This window comes from Salvelinus alpinus, chromosome 2 (assembly GCF_045679555.1).
Source record: "Salvelinus alpinus chromosome 2, SLU_Salpinus.1, whole genome shotgun sequence".
Lineage (NCBI taxonomy): Eukaryota > Metazoa > Chordata > Actinopteri > Salmoniformes > Salmonidae > Salvelinus > Salvelinus alpinus.
The window spans coordinates 110,756,700-110,779,356 of NC_092087.1; the positions used below are offsets into that span (position 1 = coordinate 110,756,700).

The following is a 22,657-nucleotide window of genomic DNA, read 5'->3' on the forward strand; positions in this document are numbered from 1 at the left end:
TCTTGACACCTCTTCATACAAATCATGCCCCGTAGTTGTGCCATGCATAGGACGTAAAGCCAAAAACTCCTCTGTCACGCTTAGGCTGGAGTCCACTCCGCGGATGAAAATTGACAACTGGGCAATGTCAGAAATGTCGGTGCTCTCATCCACAGCCAAGGAATATGCAATGAAATCTTTTCCCTTTTTCACAAGCTGCTCTTTTAGATTGATGGACAACTGGTCTACTCTCTCGGCAATGGTGTTTCTGCTCAGACTCACATTTAAAAAGAGTTGCCTTTTTTCTGGGCAAACTTCGTCACAAACTTTAATCATGCAGTTTTTGATGAAATCCCCCTCCGTAAATGGCCGGGCTGATTTAGCGATCTCTTCTGCCAAAATAAAACTGGCCTTGACAGCAGCCTGGCCTTGTGATTTGGCTTTTTTGAACAGAGCCTGTCGAGATTTGAGGCCTCGTTTTAATTCCTCTGCCTTTTGTAGCCTTTGTTCCATGTCCATATTCTTGTTTTTGTCCGCGTGTTTCGTTTCATAATGTCGTCTCAGATTATACTCTTTCAGTACCGCCACACTTTCTCCACACAGAAGACACACAGGTTTTCCAGCTACCTCCGTGAACATATACTCCGACTCCCACCTTGTTTGAAACCCCCGGTTCTCAGTGTCCACCTTCCGTTTTGCCATTTTTGATGGGTATCTGAAAGTTAATTTTACTGTGATGCTGACGACTGCTGTGCCAATAAATATTGAAATGAAGCAGCCTACTGCTCGGTGCGTCACCGTTGCATTGTGGGAAATGTAGTATTGGTGCGTGTAAAAGATCTGCGGGCTGCCGGCTTGCTGCGGTCTGCGGGCCGGTTCTAATAATAAATCAAGATCATCCCAGGGGCCGTAAAAAACCTTCTCGCGGGCCGGATGTGGCCCGCGGGCCTTGACTCTGACATATGTGCACTATAGCGTCTAAAGAGCTTTATGGGTTCGTCTATTTTGTCTAGCAAGCTACCGAGGTGTCTGACTAACTGTTGCTGCTGCTGAAAGAAGCGTTCCGTCCACTAGATTATACGTCACACTAACAGCATTGCGTTCCGTCCACTAGATTATACGTCACACTAACAGAATTGCCTTAAAATCGCACACCGCCATCTGCTGACTGGAGTGGGTAACGCTCAGTCTGAACCTCTGACTGCGATGGAGATGTGCGACTTTAAGACAATGACGCTAGTGTGACGTAAAATATATATTATAATGTTCAGACAAAAAGTTAGTGTAGGAAGCATGAGTTTTTACTCACCAGTGTAACAATACAGTGTGGTTAAAGACTTAGTAACTTAGTTGTGTTCACGATCTGGTTCCCTATAAGCACAACCAGTTATGTTTTTGAATGATCACATATGTATTAATTTATTTCGGGATTCTGGGTAATCCACAGCAGATTTATGGAGAATTGCTGTGGGTGAGTTCAAAATGGAATAGTCCCGGGATAGAAATATATAAAGTTGACATTACATCATAAAATCCACCTTTTAAATCATACATTAGCAATTTATGTTTTAGTAACTACTGTTGTTGGTTTGGTGTCAAGTAAGCCTCTCTTTATATGTTATTTGCCAAATCTCAGTTTTCCATGTGGGTTTTATGCTAAAGTTCCCTCTTTCAAGTTGGTATCTAACTGGAAAATGCATCTTCTTTAGGAGTGCTCTTTTTACCCTGTCGACTACTGATCATTCATCCACACTGTGTGTCTCATCAATGCAGGTCATTTATGACAAATGTATAAAGTATATGTTTTATAAACTCATGAACACCAGCCAGTTTATTAGCGCGGTTTTGTTAGTTTAGGTGTGTTATACTTCTTCGCCACCAGAGGGGGACATTTAGTCATTTTCCAGGTTAATTTGATTTATTTTGAAACTAAAATGGATGACAGTTTATTCTGATGTAGTGAATATGAGACACATGGAAACAATTGATTGATTTATAATAGTAAATTATGAATTAGTAGGAATTGTTAAATCCACTATACGATCACAATGACTTTGATAGACATTTCAGTCGTTTTTTTGTTAGTATATTATAGGGCAGATTTATGTAGAATTGCTGTGGGAGTGCTATTTATATCCTGTCACTACTGATCATTCATCCATACTGTGTGTGTCCCATCATTGCAGCTTTGGAAATAAATGAACTATCCATCTATTGCTCCTTCCTGTGTTGACTCACTGACTTGAGAGACCAGGAAGGTCACACTAGCTCGATAGGTTGATATCTAGCTCAAGCTTCACCTCGTGCTTTTCATTAACTGTGTGGTTGTGTTATCTAGTGGGAACCCGTTAGCACGGTAGGCTCTGGTGCCTTCTTGCCGTGGGCTCAAGACAACAGATGAAATCAACCTGCTTGCTCCTTTTTGTTTTGTCAACTTTTCGATATTCGTTACTAAGCTCACTGGTCACGATAACAACACCCACCCGTAGCACGCGCTGTTACGTGTTACATTTGATACCGGAGCTACGAGGCATGCGCTGAAATCGCTTAGCAGTAAACTTCATAGCAGTGTGTCACTTTATCAGCAGTGATCAATGACGTCTGAAGCTTCATTTCGTCCCTAATCTTTTGATATGCAAACACGTTCAACACACATCATGTTTTAGTTGGGTTCTAACTGGTCTCCGGTAGTTGGGCTCCATCTTTCTGACCATAGCTAGTTGACTAAATAGCTAATGTTAGCTGGTTTGCTAAGATAACAGCATATAGCTAATGTTAGCTGGCTAAGATAACTGCATATAGATAATGTTAGCTGGCAGGCTAAGATAACTGCATATAGATAATGATAGCTGGCTAAGATAACTGCATATAGATAATGATAGCTGGCTAAGATAACTGCATATAGATAATGTTAGCTGGCTAAGATAACTGCATATAGGTCATCATATATTGTTAGCTGGCTGACTAAGATAATTCGCTGACCATAGTCACTACTTTTCAGTTTCATGTTTTCTGTGAATTAGACTACGGGAGTTTTGTAACATTTTCCACCTTGGCTTATTGCTAGCACTCTGACTGACTTCTGGAATCTATTTTGGATGTAAGGGATTTTCCCTGACATCATTCTGTATGTCTCTGCTCTTTTGACCTAGTGTTATGTTTTAGTTGGGCTCCAGCTCGCTGACCATAACCGTGCTGATTGGCTACGCTGGTTAGGCTAATAGCTAGTTGGCTAAATAGCTAATGTTAGCTGGCTGGCTAAGATAACTGCATATAGCTAATGTTAGCTGGCTGGCTAAGATAACTGCTAAGATAACTGCATATAGCTAATGTTAGCTGGCTGGCTAAGGTAACTGCATATAGCTAATGTTAGCTGGCTGGCTAAGATAACTGCATATAGCTAATGTTAGCTGGCTGGCTAAGATAACTGCATATAGCTAACATTATTTGATATTTGGTTAGATGGCATTATGTATTTACAAATCTGTGGTTTACTTTAATCACTCAAGTCATGAGTGCAAATTATTGGTTTAATTTTAAGTTATACATTTTAAGTTATTTCTGTTGTAGTTTACATCATAGGGAATAGGCTGGTCCTCCATATTACTTCACACCTGACTTTGGCATTCTTCTAAATTCTGATTGGTTTAATGTAATAACTCCAAAAATAGAACTGTATGGTGTTATTTTGCATTTTGCATTGGAAATGTTGGAAATGGAAATGGAACATTGGAAACGTTTTAATATTTTATTTGATATTTTATAAACAGTACAAAAGATACACATACAAACAACATCATAGAAACATTAACTACATCACACCTGCCCAGACCCACTAGAACACACCTCCATCTCCATTAACTACATCACACCTGCCCAGACCCACTAGAACACACCTCCATCTCCATTAACTACATCACACCTGCCCAGACCCACTAGAACACACCTCCATCTCCATTAACTACATCACACCTGCCCAGACCCACTAGAACACACCTCCATCTCCATTAACTACATCACACCTGCCCAGACCCACTGGAACACAGCCAGTGCATTCATCAGCACCATTTTTTTTCTCTGTCACTTTCAACTTTTAGATAATAAAGCATTTGACCTTTCTATTGAATTAACAACAGAGGATTGGTTGATTTCCAGGTTTAATTAAGTATAATATTTAAGATGATTTATGAGAAAAGTATCGTCCAACTCTGGGGTATCTCACTGCACCCTCAAATGCCATGTTTTGAAATATACAGACAGACAGATTAAAAGTAATTTTACATTGTATAACTGTACTTCTGACAGCCAACTTTCTAACTCCACCCATAACTTTATGACATCATAACATTCCCAGAAGGATTATTGAGTCATTGTTAGTTTTACACTGAAGACATGACTCTGCCGTTGTGCTGTAGAATTTGTGAATTTTGTCTCTTGTATAATAAGGGACTATCATTTGTCCCAACATCACAGGCCACAGACTTTGATGCAGTTAAAGACTTCCAAAAGTGTTTCTGCAGTTTAAGATCAACTCAGTTTTATTAATGGTGTTTCTCCCTGTGCACCTGCCAATGTAAATCCTTTGAACGAGACAAGTTACCAGACAGGACATATTGCTAATGTTCTTCCCATTAATAACCTGAATGACAATTAACTTGTGGGCGGTTGTGGTGATGACGGCCTATTGGATGAAGTCGTCTATTGGGATTCCCCCAAAAAGAAGACGCTCTGGATTGATCACTGGAGTCAGATGTGAAGGAGGAGGTTGATCATCAGGAGTCAGATGTGAAGGAGGAGGTTGATCATCAGGAGTCAGATGTGAAAGAGGAGGTTGATCATCAGGAGTCAGATGTGAAGGAGGAGATTGATCATCAGGAGTCAGATGTGAAGGAGGAGAATGATCATTAGTGAACCTCTAGGATTGTGGCTGGGCTGGCGTTTCCAATTCCAGCTTGGTCATATATTTTGATACATTGAATGTTGATATTGTGAATCTATGTTATATATTTGTACCTCCTGTTTCATGAAGTGATGTCACTAAGTACTGGCCCTATATATACAATGCATTCGGAAAGCATTCAGACCCCTTCACCTTTCCCACATTTTGTGACGTTACAGCCTTATTCTAAAATGGATTAAATATTTTTTCCCCTCATCAATCTACACAATACCCAATAATGGCATCATAATACCCCATAAGACATCACATTGCCCCATAATGACATCACAATATCCCATAATGACAAAGCAAAAACAGCTACATAAATGAAAAAAATAGATTTTCTTTAAAAAACAAGGACATTTCTAAGTGACCCCAAACTTTTGAATGGTAGTGTACATCTACATGATGTATTGTTACACCATGTAGGAGCAGTATAGACCTAGTCTGTTCATTATATACATCTACATGATGTATTGTTACACCATGTAGGAGCAGTATAGACCTAGTCTGTTCATTATATACATCTATATGATGTATTGTTACACCATGTAGGAGCAGTATAGACCTAGTCTGTTCATTATATACATCTACATGATGTATTGTTACACCATGTAGGAGCAGTATAGACCTAGTCTGTTCATTATATACATCTACATGATGTATTGTTACACCATGTAGGAGCAGTATAGACCTAGTCTGTTCATTATATACATCTACATGATGTATTGTTACACCATGTAGGAGCAGTATAGACCTACAGTAGTTTGCTAATTATTTAGATTTAGTTTGACTTAATGAAACTGCCTTAAATGTGCTGTAGTAAACATTTTTTATTCACACTAATCAATCAACACATTCCTGTCTTTGTATGTCTCAATATAATGGTATTATTTAATTCAATCCATTTAAAATAATCTTTGTCTGAAAATAAATTGTGATCCCCAACTGCGTTTCCCCTCCAGTCAGCAGACGGCGATGTGCGTCTTTCAGGCGACGCTGCCAGCGTGACGTATAATCTAGTGGACGGTTCTTCATAAACAGCTCGTCAACCACCTCGGTAGCTTGCTAGACAACATAGCCGAAAGATTCAAGCTATTTATACGCTTTCGGTGTATATTAGCTACTGTGTTTTCGACACACTTAGGTCGTATCTACTTGTTAACCTATTTAATATTACGTTATTTTGTATTAGTCAGCTATAGTAGCTGGCTGGAATAGTTAGCACTAGCCTAGTCGCTAATGATAGTTAGCTAGCTAACATCCCCGAACATGAGGTCAGTAAGCTTCTCCCCTCCTGCTAAAGAAGAGGTCTGCTGGACGGAGAAAGAAGCTCTGGGGCTGAACATTGTCGTGAAAGAGGAGAAGGAAGAAGAGGATGTCACAGTAAAACAAGAAGTAGAGGGTGAGGCTGTTACCCTGAAAGAAGACGAGAAAGACGTTTCAGTGAAAGAAGAGGAAGAGGCGTTCAGAGTGAAAGAGGAGGAAGATGTTACAGTAAAAGAAGAGGAAGAGAAAGAGGAGAATGCAGTTTTTGGAGTGGAAGAAGAGGAGGTTGGAGATCTGTTTAACACCAGTAAGTACCGTCTCTGCAGTCGTTGAACCAATATGCAGTAAAGGGGTTCTACACTTTAATGTTGTTCTGTAGGAATGGCTGAAGCTACACTGTAACGTGTAGAATATCAAGAGTGGACCATCAACAAAACGTTAACAATTGATCAAATGTATCTAATGACAATGCCTGAAATACTGTAGTCCTCAATATCTCCTATTAGATTAGCCCAATATGTAGTCTTAAAGGGGCAATCAGCAGTTGTTGCATCCATTTTGGGACTTATACATTAATGATATGTACCCATTGTTTCTTGAAGAAATCACTTATAAATGCCTCATGAGCTTAGTTCAACTGTCGTACCCCATCAGAACCCAAAATATGAGCTTTTTTTTACTCCAATGTTTGTCAGTAAATATAAACAAACACTGTATATCCTCAAAACATGGTTATAACTAGAATGTTGATATCATGGATGGTTGCATTTCTCCAGCCCCATCCCTCAGCTTTTTACCGAAACAGGCTGGGAGTACGCTTTGTTATTGTTTCTACTGCTGATTGCTGCCCCCGTTACTCCTCAAGGTCCAAGGACTGTATGTTATTTTCAGAGGTAGACTGGCTCTGGCAGCTAAAATTGTCAAATATTCCATCTAAATGTGAATCCATTCTCAATTGCGATACATTTCTAGAAACATAAATCGCTGCACTTTCATATCAATTCAGAATAATTTCACACAATACTTTCATATCACATCAAAATAAGTAACCAGTCGCAATACCCCAAACGGTAAACCAAATTCGTTTCTCGTAATTTCACCTTCCTTTAGGCTTCTTTTTCTTCTTTGGACTTTATATGGCGGTTGGAAACCAACTTTAAGGTGCATTACCACCATCAACTGGACTGGAGTGTGGACCTCAGTTCATCTTTCAATCACCCACGTGGGTATATACCAAGACAGTCATGAAGAGGGCACAACAAAACCTTTTCCCCCTCAGGAGATTGAAAAGATTTATAATGGGTCCCCAGATCCTCAAAAGGTAATACACTGGACTGGGTGACTGGAGTCTCTGACAATTTTGTGGGCTTTCCTCTGACACCGCCTATTATATAGGTCCTGGATGGCAGGAAGCTTGGACACAGTGATGTACTGGGCCGTTCGCACTATATAGACTGTTTTCTCTGCTACCGCACGGCATTTGGTACCGCAGCGCCAAGTCTTGAACCAAAAGCTCAACAGCTTCTACCTCCAAGCCATAAGACTGCTGAACAATTCAGAAAATCACCACCGGACAATTTACATTGACCCCCCCCCCCCCCCTTTTGTGCACTGCTGCTACTCACTGGTTGTTTGTTACCTGTGCATAGTCACTACACTCCCCTACCTTCATGTACAGATTACCTCAACTAGCCTGTAACCCCGCACACTGACTCGGTACCGGTGCCCCCTGTATATAACCTCCACACTGACTCAGTACCGGTGCCCCCTGTATATAGCCTCCACACTGACTCTGTACCGGTGCCCCCTGTATATTGCCTCCACACTGACTCTGTACCGGTGCCCCCTGTATATTGCCTCCACACTGACTCTGTACCGGTGCCCCCTGTATATAGCCTCCACACTGACTCGGTACCGGTGCCCCCTGTATATAGCCTCCACACTGACTCTGTACCGGTGCCTCCTGTATATTGCCTCCACACTGACTCTGTACCGGTGCCCCCTGTATATAGCCTCCACACTGACTCGGTACCGGTGCCCCCTGTATATAGCCTCCACACTGACTCGGTACCGGTGCCCCCTGTATATAACCTCCACACTGACTCAGTACCGGTGCCCCCTGTAGCCTCCACACTGACTCAGTACCGGTACCCCCTGTATATAGCCTCCACACTGACTCAGTACCGGTGCCCCCTGTATATAGCCTCGTTATTGTTATTCTCATTGTGTTACTTTTTATTATTACTTTTTATTTTAGTCTACTTGGTAAACGTTTTTCTTCTTCTTGAACTGCACTGTTGGTTAAGGGCTTGTAAGTAAAGCATTTCACTGTAAAGTCTAAGTTGGTGTCTTGACGGATTTGTAAAAAACGGTTTGTCATAAAACACTATATATATTTTTTTTTAAATGTTGCTGACACCCCTCCCCAGAGGTGTCTCATTATTGGGATTCATTGCTGATTCCTACCTGTAGCTCACTATGAGGTGTCTAGTGATACAGGTTAAGGGCCCTGTTGGAGATTGGTGGTTGGTAGTGGAGTCGAGGGAACAAGCAGGGTTGGACACGGCCATGTTATTATCCCACACACAGTCTCTGTGGTTCATATGAACCCCATTCCTGGGAATTAGATTTGATTACAAATCGCCCCTGTCTGTTACCACAGAAGGGTTCCGTTCTGTCCCATTCCCAGCTAGGTTACGAGGCGCTTTGTCACCAGAACCTATGACTGGTTGATAGGGGAAACCTCCATGCTTATTATAGAAAAAGTATTTAGGGGGAAACTATTTAGTAAACTGAAATAAAATAACAAACCTGTTTGAAAAATTAAAACTATTCCAAAACTATCTTTGACTCGAACTAAAATAGCCTAAAATAATATTATATTAAATAATAATATTATGTTCAGTTTGAATAATTTACATCTTGACTTTGGGCAAAAATAGAATTGGGTTTTAAATATTTTTGTGGTTTTAAAGCTTCTGAACCTGGTGGCTGGTAAATGCTGCCATGGGATGGCAATGTTTCAAATAGACCTAGCTTGTGTATCACTATCACCTGCTATCACCAGAAATACTTTAAGAAATTAGGATATCGGAAACTCCTTTCGATTCGTATTAACAGCTTAAAGAAAAGAACATTGGCATGAATTACCCTCCGTGAACAAGAAGCACAACAATACAAATATTTTCAGAGATAATTAGAGGTAATCAACTTGTTCTCTGTAATATCGTATAGCTTTGCAATCGTAACATTATGTACTTTCAAGGACAATAGGCATGTTTCTCGACTCATACCCTGACTTTAAAAAGGGATTTCGTGAGATTTAGCTTAGGAACTGTGTGTCACAGCATGACAATGTGAACGCGATTGGTCAACAGTCTCTTGGACGGGCGTTATATACGCTTTGACATTTTCTGGAATAGTTTTTATTTGAAAACATTTTTGTTTACTTGCCTGCCTATTGAATTTGGAATGCATTGTACTGTTCATCTCTGAAACTCACTGAGATAATTCTTTTGATCCAGCAGTAGCAATACAGGGATATAACATCTACAGAAATGACAGGAATGCTTATGGGGGAGGTGGTGCTGTATACAGTGCATTCTGAAAGTTTTCAGACCCCTTGACTTTTTTCCATGTTTTGTTACGTTAAAGCCTTTTTCTAAAATTGATTTAAATCTTTTTCCCCCCTTTCATTTAGCAAATTTATTTGGCACACATGCATTTGGGGAGTTTCTCCCATCCTTCTCTGCAGATCCTCTCTAGCTCTGTCAGGTTGGATGGGGAACATCACTGCACAGCTATTTTCAGGTCTCTCCAGAGATGTTAGATCGGGCTCAAGTCCGGGCTCTGGCTGGGCCACTCAAGGACATTCAGAGACTTGTCCCGAAGCCACTCCTGTGTTGTCTTGGTTGTGTGCTTAAGGACGTTGTCCTGTTGGACGGTGAACCTTCACCCCCAGTCTGAGGTCCTGAGCACTCTGGAGCAGGTTTTTCATCAAGGATCTCTCTGCACTTTGCTCCGTTAATATTTCCCTCGATCCTGACTAGTCTCCCAGTCCCTGCTGCTGAAAAACATCCCTACAGCATGATGCTGCCACCACTATGCTTCACCGTAGGGATGGTGCCAGGTTTCCTTGAGACGTGACTCTTGGCATTCAGGCCAAAGAGTTTAATCTTGTTTTCATCAAGCCAGCAAATCTTGTTTCTCATGGTCTGAGAGTCCTTGAGGTGCCTTTTGGCATACTCCGAGCAGGCTGTTATGTGCCTTTTACTGAGGAGTGGTTTCCATCGGGCCACTTGACCATAAAGGTCTGATTGGTGGAGTGCTGAAGAGATGGTTGTCCTTTTGGAAGGTTCTTCCATCTCCACAGAGGATCTCTGGAGCTCTGTTAGAGTGACCATCAGGTTTTTGGTCACCTCCCTGACCAAGGCACTTCTGAGCGATTGGGGGAGGTGACCAGCTCTAGGCAGAGTATTTCATTTAAAATGATGGAGGCCACTGTGTTCTTGGGGACCTTCAATGCTGCAGATTTTTTTTGGGTACCCTTCCCCAGATCTGTGCCTTGACACAATCCTATCTAGGACCTCTAGGGACAGTTCCTTCGACCTCATGGCTTGGTTTTCGCTCTGACATGCACTGTCATTTGTGGGACCATATACAGTGGGGAGAACAAGTATTTGATACACTGCCAATTTTGCAGGTTTTCCTACTTACAAAGCATGTAGAGGTCTTTAATTTTTATCATAGGTACACTTCAACTGTGAGAGACGGAATCTAAAACAAAAATCCAGAAAATCACATTGTATGATTTATAAGTAATTAATTTGCATTTTATTGCATGTCCAGGTTCTTATTGCATGTCCAGGAAAAAGCTAAGGCTAGCTTTTTCAAGCAAATATTTGCATCCGGCAGCACAAACTCCAAAAAGTTCTGGGGCACTGTAAAGTCCATGGAGAATAAGAGCACCTTATCCCAGCTGCCCACTGCACTGAACTAGGAAACACAGTCACCACCGATAACTCCACGATAATCGAGAATTTCAATAAGCATTTCTCTACGGCTGGCAAGACACTCTTAAATAGAACCTGGACCAGCTGGCTACCCCAAACCCGGCCAACAGCTCCCCACCCTTGCAGCTACTTGTCCAAGCCTCCCCAGCTTCTCCTTCACCCAAATCCAGATAGCTGATGTTCTGGAAGAGCTGCAAAACCTGGACCCTCTCTTTCTAAAATGATCTGCCGCCATTGTGGCAACCCCTATTACTAGTCTGTTCAACCTCTCTTTTGTATCGTCCGAGATTCCTAACGATTGGAAAGCTGCCGCGGTCATCCCCCTCTTCAAAAGGGGTGACACTCTAGACCCAAACTGTTACAGACCTATATCCATCCTGCCCTGCCTTTCTAAAGTCTTCGAAAGCCAAGTTAACAAACAGATCACTGACCATTTTGAATCCCACCATACCTTCTCCGCTGTGCATTCCTGTTTCCGAGCTGGTCATGGGTGCACCTCAGCCTCGCTCAAGGTACTAAATAATATCATAACCGCCATCGATAAAAGACAGTACTGTGCAGCCGTCTTCATCGACCTGGCCAAGGCTTTCGACACTGTCAATCACCGTATTCTTATCAGCAGACTCAACAACCTTGGTATCTCAAATGACTGCCTCGCCTGGTTCACCAACTACTTCTCAGATAGAGTTCAGTGTGTCAAATCGGAGGGCCTGTTGTCCGGAACTCTGGCAGTCTCTATGGGGGTACCACAGGGTTCAATCCTCGGGCCGACTCTTTTCTCTGTATATATCAACGATGTCGCTCTTGCTGCTGGTGATTCCCTGATCCAACTCTACGCAGACGACACCATGCTGTATACATCTGGCCCTTCTTTGGACACTGTGTTTACAAACCTCCAAACGAGCTTCAATGCCATACAACACTCCTTCTGTGGCTTCTAACTGCTCTTAAGCGCTAGTAAAACTAAATGCATGCTCTTCAACTGATCGCTGCCCGACTAGCGTCAATACTCTGGACGGTTCTGACTTAGAATATGTGGACAACTACAAATACCTAGGTGTCTGGTTAGACTGTAAACGCTCCTTCCAGACTCATATTAGGCATCCCCAATCCAAAATTAAATCTAGAATCGTCTTCCTATTTCGCAACAAAGCCTCCTTCACTCACGCTGCCAAACATACCCTCGTAAAACTGACTATTCTAGGGCCTCCCGGTCGCAGCCGGCCGCGACCAGGAGGTCCGTGGGGCGACGCACAATTGGCCTAGCGTCGTCCGGGTTAGGAAGGGTTTGGCCGGTAGGGATATCCTTGTCTCATGCGACTCCTGTGGTGGGCCGGGCGCAGTGCGCGCTAACCGAGGGGGCCAGGTGCATGGTGTTTCCTCCGACATATTGGTGCTTCCAGGTTGGAGGCGCGCTGTGTTAAGAAGCAGTGCGGCTTGGTTGGGTTGTGCTTCGTAGGACGCATGGCTTTCCACCTTCGTCTCTCCCGAGCCCGTACGGAAGTTGTAGCGATGAGACAAGATAGTAATTACTAGCGATTGGATACCACAAAAATTGGGGGAGAAAAGGGGGTAAAATAAAAAATAAATAAATAAAACGGACAAAAAAAACGGACTATTCTACCGATCCTTGACTTCGGCAATGTCATTTACAAAATAGCCTCCAGCGCTTTACTCAGCAAGCTGGATGCAGTCTATCACAGTGCCATCCTGTTTTGTCACCAAAGCCCCATATACCACCCACCACTGCGACCTGTATGCTCTCGTCGGCTGGCCCTCGCTACATATTCGTTGCCAAACCCACTGGCTCCAGGTCATCTATAAGTCTTTGCTAGGTAAAGCTCCGCCTTAACTCAGCTCACTGGTCACCATAGCAACACCCACCCATAGCACACGTTCCAGCAGGTGTATCTCACTGGTCATCCCCAAAGCCAACACCTCCTTTGGCCAATTTTCCTTCTAGTTCTCTGCTGCCAATGACTGTAACGAATTGCAAAAATCGCTGAAGTTGGAGATTTATATCTCCCTCACTAGCTTTAAGCACCAGCTGTCAGAGCAGCTCACAGATTACTGCACCTGTACATAGCCCATCTATAATTTAGCCCAAACAACTACCTCTTCCCCTACTGTATTTCTTTATTTATTTTTGCTCCTTTGCACCCCATTATTTCTATCTCTACTTTGCACATTCTTCCACTGCAAATCTACCATTCCAGTGTTTTACTTGCTATATTGTATTTACTTCGCTACCATTGCCTTTTTTTGCCTTTACCTCCCTCATCTCACCTCATTTGCTCATATTGTATATAGCCTTATTTTTCTACTGTATTATTGACTGTATGTTTGTTTTGCTCCATGTGTAACTCTGTGTTGTATGTGTCGAACTGCTTTGCTTTATCTTGGCCAGGTCACAATTGTAAATGAGAACTTGTTCTCAACTTGCCTACCTGGTTAAATAAAGGTTAAATTAAAAAAACATTCTACATTGTGACATCATTAAAATTCAATAGTTAAATAAATACAATTTAAATATAAACAACAGTTACATCCTTAATCAACACTCTAAACTGCGTAAAGGTGAAATAAGAAAATTAAATAAAAAATAATCTTATCTTTATTGTCTACACCCAAATGGACAATTTGGCAAACACTTAGTTTACAAACCCTTATTGTCAGGTTGATGGAAAAGCCAAAGAGCATTTTACAGGTTGAAGTGGTTTTTAAAAGTACAAAGCGGTTGATTTGCGATGATGACACAAACATTATATTAAGCAGGACATTCAAACGAGCATTACAATTATAATCCAAAGTAGTGTGAAATGCACTCATAAGCAACCTGGAAATGGAGGGTACTCCCCTGAGTTTTCCCCCGTTCCCATTCAGAATACATTGTGAAAAACTAAAATCTTTGCTCACCATTTTTGCTCCAGGCAGATATACTACATCCATAACTATCAAATCAAATGTATTTATATAGCCCTTCTTACATCAACTGATATCTCAAAGTGCTTATACAGAAACCCAGCCTAAAAGCCCAAACAGCAAGCAATGCAGGTGTAGAAGCACGGTGGCAAAGAAAAACTCCCTAGAAAGGCCAAAACCTAGGAAGAAACCTAGAGAGGAACCAGGCTATGAGGGGTGGCCAGTCCTTTTATGGCTGTGCCAGGTGGAGATTATAACAGAACATGGCCAAGATGTTCAAATGTTCATAAATGACCAGCATGGTCAAATAATAATAATCACAGTAGTTGTCGAGGGTGCAACAAGTCAGCACCTCAGGAGTAAATGTCAGTTGGCTTTTCATAGCCGATCATTGAGAGTATCTCTACCGCTCCTGCTGTCTCTAGAGAGTTGAAAACAGCAGGTCTGGGACAGGTAGCACGTCCAGTGAACAGGTCAGGGTTCCATAGCCGCAGGCAGAACAGTTGAAACTGGAGCAGCAGCACGGCCAGGTGGACTGGGGACAGCAAGGAGTCATCATGCCAGGTAGTCCTGAGGCATGGTCCTAGGGCTCAGGTCCTCCGAGAGAAAGAAAGAAAGAGAGAAAAAGAGAATTAGAGAGAGCATACTTAAATTCACACAGGAATCCGGATAAGACAGGAGAAATACTCCAGATATAACAGACTGACCCTAGCCCCCCGACACATAAACTACTACTGCATAAATACTGGAGGCTGAGACAGGAGGGGTCAGGAGACACTGTGGCCCCATCCGATGATACCCCCGGACAGGGCCAAACAGGAAGGATATAACCCCACCCACTTTGCCAAAGCACAGCCCCCACACCACTAGAGGGCTATCTTCAACCACCAACTTACCATCCTGAGACAAGGCCGAGTATAGCCCACAAAGATCTCCGCCACGGCACAACCCAAGGGGGGGGGCTACCCAGACAGGAAGATCACGTCAGTGACTCAACCCACTCAAGTGAAGCACCCCTCCTAGGCACGGCATGGAATAGTACCAGTAAGCCAGTGACTCAGCCCCTGTAATAGGGTTAGAGGCAGAGAATCCCAGTGGAGAGAGGGGAACCGGCCAGGCTGTGACAGCAAGGGCGGTTCGTTGCTCCAGTGCCTTTCCGTTCACCTTCACACTCCTGGGCTGGACTACACTAAATCATAGGACCTACTGAAGAGATTATTCTTCAATAAAGACTTAAAGGTTGAGACTGAGTCTGCGTCTCTCACTTGGGTAGGCAGACCATTCCATAAAAATAGAGATCTATAGGAGAAAGCCCTGCCTCCAGCTGTTTGCTTAGAAATTCTAGGGACAATTAGGAGGCCTGCATCTTGTGACCGTAGCGTACGTGTAGGTATGTACGGCAGGACCAAATCGGAAAGATAGGTAGGAGCAAGCCCATGTAATGCTTTGTAGGTTAGCAGTAAAACCTTGAAATCAGCCCTTGCCTTAACAGGAAGCCAGTGTAGAGTGGCTAGCACTGGAGTAATATGATCACATTTTTGGGTTCTAGTCAAGATTCTAGCAGCCGTATTTAGCACGAACTGAAGTTTATTTAGTGCTTTATCCGGATAGCCGGAAAGTAGAGCATTGCAGTAGTCTAACCTAGAAGGGACAAAAGCATGGATGAATTTTTCTGCATCATTTTTCTACAGAAAATGTCTGATTATTGCAATGTTACGTAGATGGAAAAAAGCTGTCCTTGAAACAGTCTGTTTGATATGTTCGTCAAAAGAGAGATCAGGGTCGAGAGTAACGCCGAGGTCCTTCACAGTTTTATTTGAGACGACTGTGCAAACATCAAGATTAATTGTCAGATTTAACAGAAGATCTCTTTGTTTCTTGGGACCTAGAACAAGCATCTCTGTTTTGTCCGAGTTTAAAAGTAGAACGTTTTCAGCCATCCACTTCCTTATGTCTGAAACACAGGCTTCCAGCGAGGGCAATTTTGGGGCTTCACCGTGTTTCATTGAAATGTACAGCTGTGTGTCATCCACATAGCAGTGAAAGTTAACATTAGGTTTCCGAATGACATCACCAAGAGGTAGCATATATAGTGAAAACAATAGTGGTCCTAAAACGGAACCGTGAGGAACACCAAAATTTACAGTTGATTTGTCAGAGGACAAACTGATATCTTCCGACAGATAAGACAAGGCCAGAACTTGTCCGTGTAGACCAATTTGGGTTTCCAATCTCTCCAAAAGAATGTCGTGATCGATGGTATCAAAAGCAGCACTAAGGCCTAGGAGCACGAGGACAGATGCAGAGCCTCAGTCTGACGCCATTAAAAGGTAATTTACCACCTTCACAAGTGCAGTCTCAGTGCTATGATGGGGTCTAAAACCTGACTGAAGCATTTTGTATACATTGTTTGTCTTCAGGAAGGCTGTGCAACAGCTTTTTCTAAAAATGTTTGAGAGGAATGGGAGATTCGATATAGACCGATATTTTTTTTTACATTTTCTGGGTCAAGGTTTGGCTTTTTCAAGAGAGGCTTTATTACTGCCATTTTTAGTGTTTGGTACACATCCGTTGGATAGAGAGCCATTTATTATGTTCAACATAGGAGGGCCAAGCACAGGAAGCAGCTCTTTCAGTTGTTTAGTTGGAAAAGGGTCCAGTATGCAGCTTGAAGGTTTAGAGGCCATGAATATTTTCATCATTGTGTCAAGAGGTATAATACTAAAACACTTGAGTGTCTCCCTTGATCCTAGGTCCTGGCAGAGTTGTGCAGACTCAGGACTACTGCTTTGGAGTAATACGCAGATTTAAAGAGGAGTCCGTAATTTGTTTCTAATGATCATGATCTTTTCCTCAAAGAAGTTCATGAATTTATTACTACCAAAAATACATTTTGGATTCTTCTTATTTTCCTCAATTAACTTCTTGGAAAAATAGGATGATCGAGCAGCAGTGAGGGCTCTTCGATACTGCACGGTACTGTCTTTCCAAGCTAGTCGGAAGACTTCCAGTTTGTTGTGGTGCCATTTCCGTTCCAATTTTCTGGAAGCTTGCTTCAGAGCTCGGGTATTTTCTGTATACCAGGGAGCTAGTTTCTTATGACAAATGTTTTTAGTTTTTAGGGGTGCGACTTCATCAAGGGTATTGCGCAAGGTTAAATTGAGTTCCTCAGTTAGGTGGTTACCTGATATTTGTCTTCTGACGTCCTTGGGTAAGCAGAGGGAGTCTGGAAGGGCATCGAGGAATCTTTGGGTTGTCTGAGAATGTATAGCATGACTTTTGATGATCCTTGGTTGGGGTCTGAGCAGATTATTTGTTGCGATTGCAAACGTAATAAAATGGTGGTCCGATAGTCCAGGATTATGAGGAAAAACATTAAGATCTACAACATTTATTCCATGAGACAAAACTAGGTCCAGAGTATGACTGTGGCAGTGAGTAGGTCCAGAGACATGTTGGACAAAACCCACTGAGTCGATGATGGCTCCGAAAGCCTTTTGGAGTGGGTCTGTGGACTTCTCCATATGAATATTAAAATCACCAAACATTTGAATATGATCTGCTATGACTACAAGGTCCGATAGGAATTCAGGGAACTCAGAGAGGAACGCTGTGTATGGCCCAGGAGGCCTGTAAACAGTAGCTATAAAAAGTGAATGAGTAGGCTGCATAGATTTCATGACTAGAAGCTCAAAAGACGAAAACGTCATTTTTTTTTTGTAAATTGAAATTTGCTATCGTAAATGTTAGCAACACCTCCGCCTTTGCGGGATGCACGGGGGATATGGTCACTAGTGTAACCAGGAGGTGAGGCCTCATTTAAAACAGATGTGATTGGCCATGTTTCAGTCAGGCCAATCACATCAAGATTATGATCAGTGATTAGTTCATTGACTATAACTGCCTTTGAAGTGAGGGATCTAATATTGAGTAGCCCTATTTTGAGATGTGAGGTATCACAATCTCTTTCAATAATGGCAGGAATGGAGGAGGTCTTTATTCTAGTGAGATTGCTAAGGCGAACACCGCCATGTTTAGTTTTGCCCAACCTAGGTCGAGGCACAGACACGGTCTCAATGGGGATAGCTGAGCTGACTACACTGACTGTGCTAGTGGCTATCGGTTTCCTCATTAGCAGGGAGGAGTTTCTGCATTGAAATTATGTGTCCATCACCCTCGTGCCTCAATTTTGTTAAACACAGAAAGGGGCCTATATTGGAGTCCAAAAGTCGTCTGGCGTTGTATGGCACACTGCTTAGAGTTTCAACAACATTAATAACTTATTTCTAGCCTACAATCATCGATGTTACTACTAATGTGAAAACAAGACAAAATATGACTATTGTTGCTCATTTTAAGACAATTGTCAAATAATTTGAACATTTATTACAGACGTCAATTGTTGTACAACATCATGGCTACGCTGTTGGCATCACTTTTTACAGTGGATTTCCGCTGTTGTGGGCCTTTAACCATCTGTCTGACTTTGTTGTTCACACAGGAGAGAGACGGGACTACCGTGGGTCCTCTGGGGAGCCTCAACAACCTCATGATGCTGACAAGGCAGAGAAGAGTTTCTCCACATCAGAACACCTCAAGAAAAACCCGCAGAGATCCACAGGGAAGAAATCTCACTGCTGCTCTGACTGTGGGAAGAGATTCACCTCCTCAGCAGGCATTATAATTCATCAGAGAATCCACACAAGAGAGAAACCTTATAGCTGTGATCAATGTGGGAAGAGTTTTGTTACATCTGGCCATCTGAAGATACACCAGAGAACACACACAGGAGAGAAACCTTTTAGCTGTGTTCAATGTGGGAAGAGTTTTACTCATTCAACCAGCCTGATAACACACCAGAGAACACACACAGGAGAGAAACGAGAGAAACCGTATAGCTGTGATCAATGTGGGAAGAGTTTTGGTCAATCTGGCCATCTGAAGATACACCAGAGAACACACACAGGAGAGAAACCTTATAGCTGTGGTCAATGTGGGAAGAGTTTTACTACATCTGGCTCTCTGACTATACACCAGAGAACACACACAGGAGAGAAACCTTATAGCTGTGGTCAATGTGGGAAGAGTTTTACTACATCTGGCTCTCTGACTCTACACCAGAGAACACACACAGGAGAGAAATCTTATAGCTGTGGTCAATGTGGGAAGAGTTTTACTACATCTGGCTCTCTGACTATACACCAGAGAACACACACAGGAGAGAAACCGTATAGCTGTGATCAATGTGGGAAGAGTTTTACTACATCTGCCCAACTGACTGTACACCAGAGAACACACACAGGAGAGAAAGCTTATAGTTGTGGTCAATGTGGGAAGAGTTTTACTGCATCTAGGAATCTGACTCTACACCAGAGAACACACACAGGAGAGAAACCTTATACCTGTGGTCAATGTGGAAAGAGTTTTGGTCGATCTGGCCAGTTGACATCACACCAGAGAATACACAAAGGAGAGAAATCTTATACCTGTGGTCAATGTGGGAAGAGGTACACTTATAAAAGATCTCTGATTAAACATCAGAAAATACATGGAGTTGTTTCATGATATCAATGAATTAATGTCACAATGTAGAATGTTTTAACATTGTAGTAGGAGTATTTAAATGATGTCACAATGTAGAATGTTTTAACATTGTAGTAGGATTATTTTAATGATGTCACAATGTAGAACCCTAAACGTTTGTCCCCTGTTCTATTGATTTCAACATGATATGGATATTAGCCTCAGGGGGAAAATCCAGGCTCTGAAATGGAAGAGTACTATTTATGTGATTTAACAAAAAGTGACTAACACAAAAAGAGCTGTGTTACACTTACCATGTTGATGACCCACTTGAATCAAAATGCAACACTTCAAAATGTAGCGATCTATTTTCTACAAATTGTCCTCTAATCAGGGATGTACACATTATTCCCATATTCTGTGTGTTTTTTGAGCTTTTAGTTTTAACAGGACGCGTAACCTCATCTCCCTTCTGTCACACAAATAACGTGATATCGATGAGTGATGACAAATAAGATTTGTGTTCCTTTGTTTAGCGACCCCTAATTTAAATGCATCACTCCAAAATGTAGCTGACTGTCTTCTGCAGGTTGTCCTCTAATCAGTGAGGTAAAAGATATCTCCCATTTCCATGTGTTTTTTTAGTTGTTAATTTCAACAGCAAGTACAACCTGATTTCCCCCCTAATCGATATCAGTGATTTATTGCTACTTGTCAAAACAACAGTGTTTCTGGTGCTTGTGCAGTTTATAAGGAGCTTGTTTTAAAAAATATTATTATTGTGGCCGATGTTTGTGTATATACCACATGTTAGGTTTTCACTTAATCCCAAACTGTTTCTGCATATTGGTTATTGATTTGAACATGTTAAACTGTGTTTTGACATTGGGGCTATCCCACCTAGCAACTATGCAACCAAATATTTCATATTTACATTTCATGTAACATTTGGTAATGATAATTATTTATGCAACCAACTGACAATTATATTGACATTGTGCTTTTAGAATATCAAGGTTAATTCTCACATGTGCCAAACCAAATGTACTAGAGCATGACATTGGGGACTGGGCCCAGATCCAACAACATGCCTATCTAGTGAACAATGAAAAGAGAGAGAAGCTCCACAGTGAGGTGGAAAGTTACTGGATATTGCAGGAGTTTCTTCTTGAAATCAGACACGTCCGTGGTAAGGACAACCTGGTTGCTGATTGTCTCAAGGGGGGTCAGTCAAAAATATTTGTGTTTTGCGTTTAGCCAGTGCGTTGCCATGGATCACAATTTATTTTGACTGCACGGTTTTCCGTATTGGAGATGAGTTTTGTTTGGGCTCGTTCCAAGGGGACGAGAGTTCTAGAAGCTAGTGAGTTTTAGGAAGACGAGAGTTCTAGAAGCTAGTGAGTTTTTGAATTCTATAGAAAGAAAAAGGAGAAAAAAAGAATACGATTGTATATTATTATTTAGAAATGTTTTTTTCTTATTTTTAATTGTTGACAGCCAGTAGACACCATGTTTATATTGGTGAAGGTGAAGCATTGTAGATGATTATGTGAAATGGAAGTTGTAGAGATACTCCGAATGATTGGCTATGAAAAGCTAACTGACATTTACTCCTGAGGTGCTGACCTGTTACACCCTCGACAACCACTGTGATTATTATTATTTGACCTTGCTGAACATTTGAACATCTTGGCCATGTTCTGTTATAATCTACACCCGGCACAGCCAGAAGAGGACTGGCCACCCCTCATAGCCTGGTTCCTCTCTAGGTTTCTTCCTTGGTTCTGGTCTTTCTAGGGAGTTTTTCCTAGCCACTGTGCTTCTACACCTGCATTGCTTGCTGTTTGGGGTTTTAGTCTGGGTTTCTGTACAGCACTCTGTGACATCAGCTGATGTAAGAAGGGCTTTATAAATACATTTGATTGATTGTACAACTGAATGCATTCAACTGTAATGTGTCTTGGGTGCACTGATTGGTGTCACCTCGTTAGTCAGTATGTGTTACACCTGTGCTGGCTTGTCCATCTCGTTAGTGGGAAGGTGTTTCACCTGAGCAGGTCCAGGTTCTATTTAAGAGTGTCTGGCCCAGTGCTCCAGTTGTCTTGATAGATGTGGAGAGTCAACACCTTTAGTTGCTCCACCTTTTTGGTTTGCTTCCCGTTTTTAAGTTTGGTGTGGGTTTTTCTTTTGTTTGCCTCTTCTTGGGCAGATTTACTGGGTCTCATGGTTGGTGTCTTTTAGGTCCCAGTTGTTGTTACTAGTCAACTTTCAGTGACACCCCCATAGTGTCTTTGAGAACCCCTCCTAAAAAACAAGCTTATATTTTGGGTTGGATATTGCATCCAATTAGTGTTTTAATCAATGGCATTTCCTTAGAATGCTCATTGGTCTTTCAGTTGTTAATCTTCTGTTTTTTTTATCCTGTTATTTTTGTGTACTAAATATTTCTGTTTATTTTCATTGTTTTCTCCTGTGAAGCCATTGTGTTGCATCCATGTCTGAAATGTGCTGTACAAATAAAGCTTGATTTGATTTCAACAAATAAACCCAATGACTGATCAATCAACAGAGCCTCCATCTTAGTATGAAAAACAGTATCAATCCCACTTTTCAATCCTGCTGAAGGAGTGGTTAACACCACCCCCGGCTCTACCAGGGGCTTGAGGTGGTCTCCCACAGCTCTTATGTCATGTTCTGTGTGGCCTTGCCGTTCCATTTCTTGACTGCCCCTGTAACACAGAAAGAAACACATTTAGTCATATTATATAAAACACTCAAAGTAATGGATATGGAGCATCTATGGCCTCAGTTACACCTGGCACCTAAATGTGACTTCTGTCATCTGATCACTCCAAGCTGCATTAGGTTCAGATCTACCAGGATGGGCCTTTGACAGTCTGGACGCAGTCAGGTCACCACATATAAATAAGAAATGTAAAGAGATGGGGTGAATGAGTGGGGAAAAGTACATTCTATACAAATGACCTTCATAATAACAATCAACTAATGTGTG

The 22,657-nt window shown here is 42.0% G+C and overlaps 3 protein-coding genes across 3 annotated transcripts in view; 2 read left to right on the forward strand and 1 right to left on the reverse strand.

Moving 5' to 3' along the window:
- The window catches only part of LOC139548189 (zinc finger protein ZFP2-like), a 249,135-nt gene that overhangs the window by 175,733 nt on the left and 50,745 nt on the right, over positions 1 to 22,657 (reverse strand). The window lies entirely within an intron of this gene.
- Positions 5,928 to 22,657, forward strand: part of LOC139548016 (zinc finger protein 420-like) — a 96,727-nt gene continuing 79,997 nt past the window's right edge. The window contains exon 1 of the mRNA XM_071357318.1: positions 5,928 to 6,494. Coding sequence (XP_071213419.1) covers positions 6,191 to 6,494 — 304 coding nt within the window. The 5' untranslated portion in view covers positions 5,928 to 6,190. The remainder of the gene's footprint in view (positions 6,495 to 22,657) is intronic.
- Positions 7,486 to 22,657, forward strand: part of LOC139552281 (zinc finger protein 180-like) — a 25,086-nt gene continuing 9,914 nt past the window's right edge. The window contains exon 1 of the mRNA XM_071363857.1: positions 7,486 to 7,508. Within this exon, the coding sequence (XP_071219958.1) occupies positions 7,486 to 7,508 (23 nt within the window). The remainder of the gene's footprint in view (positions 7,509 to 22,657) is intronic.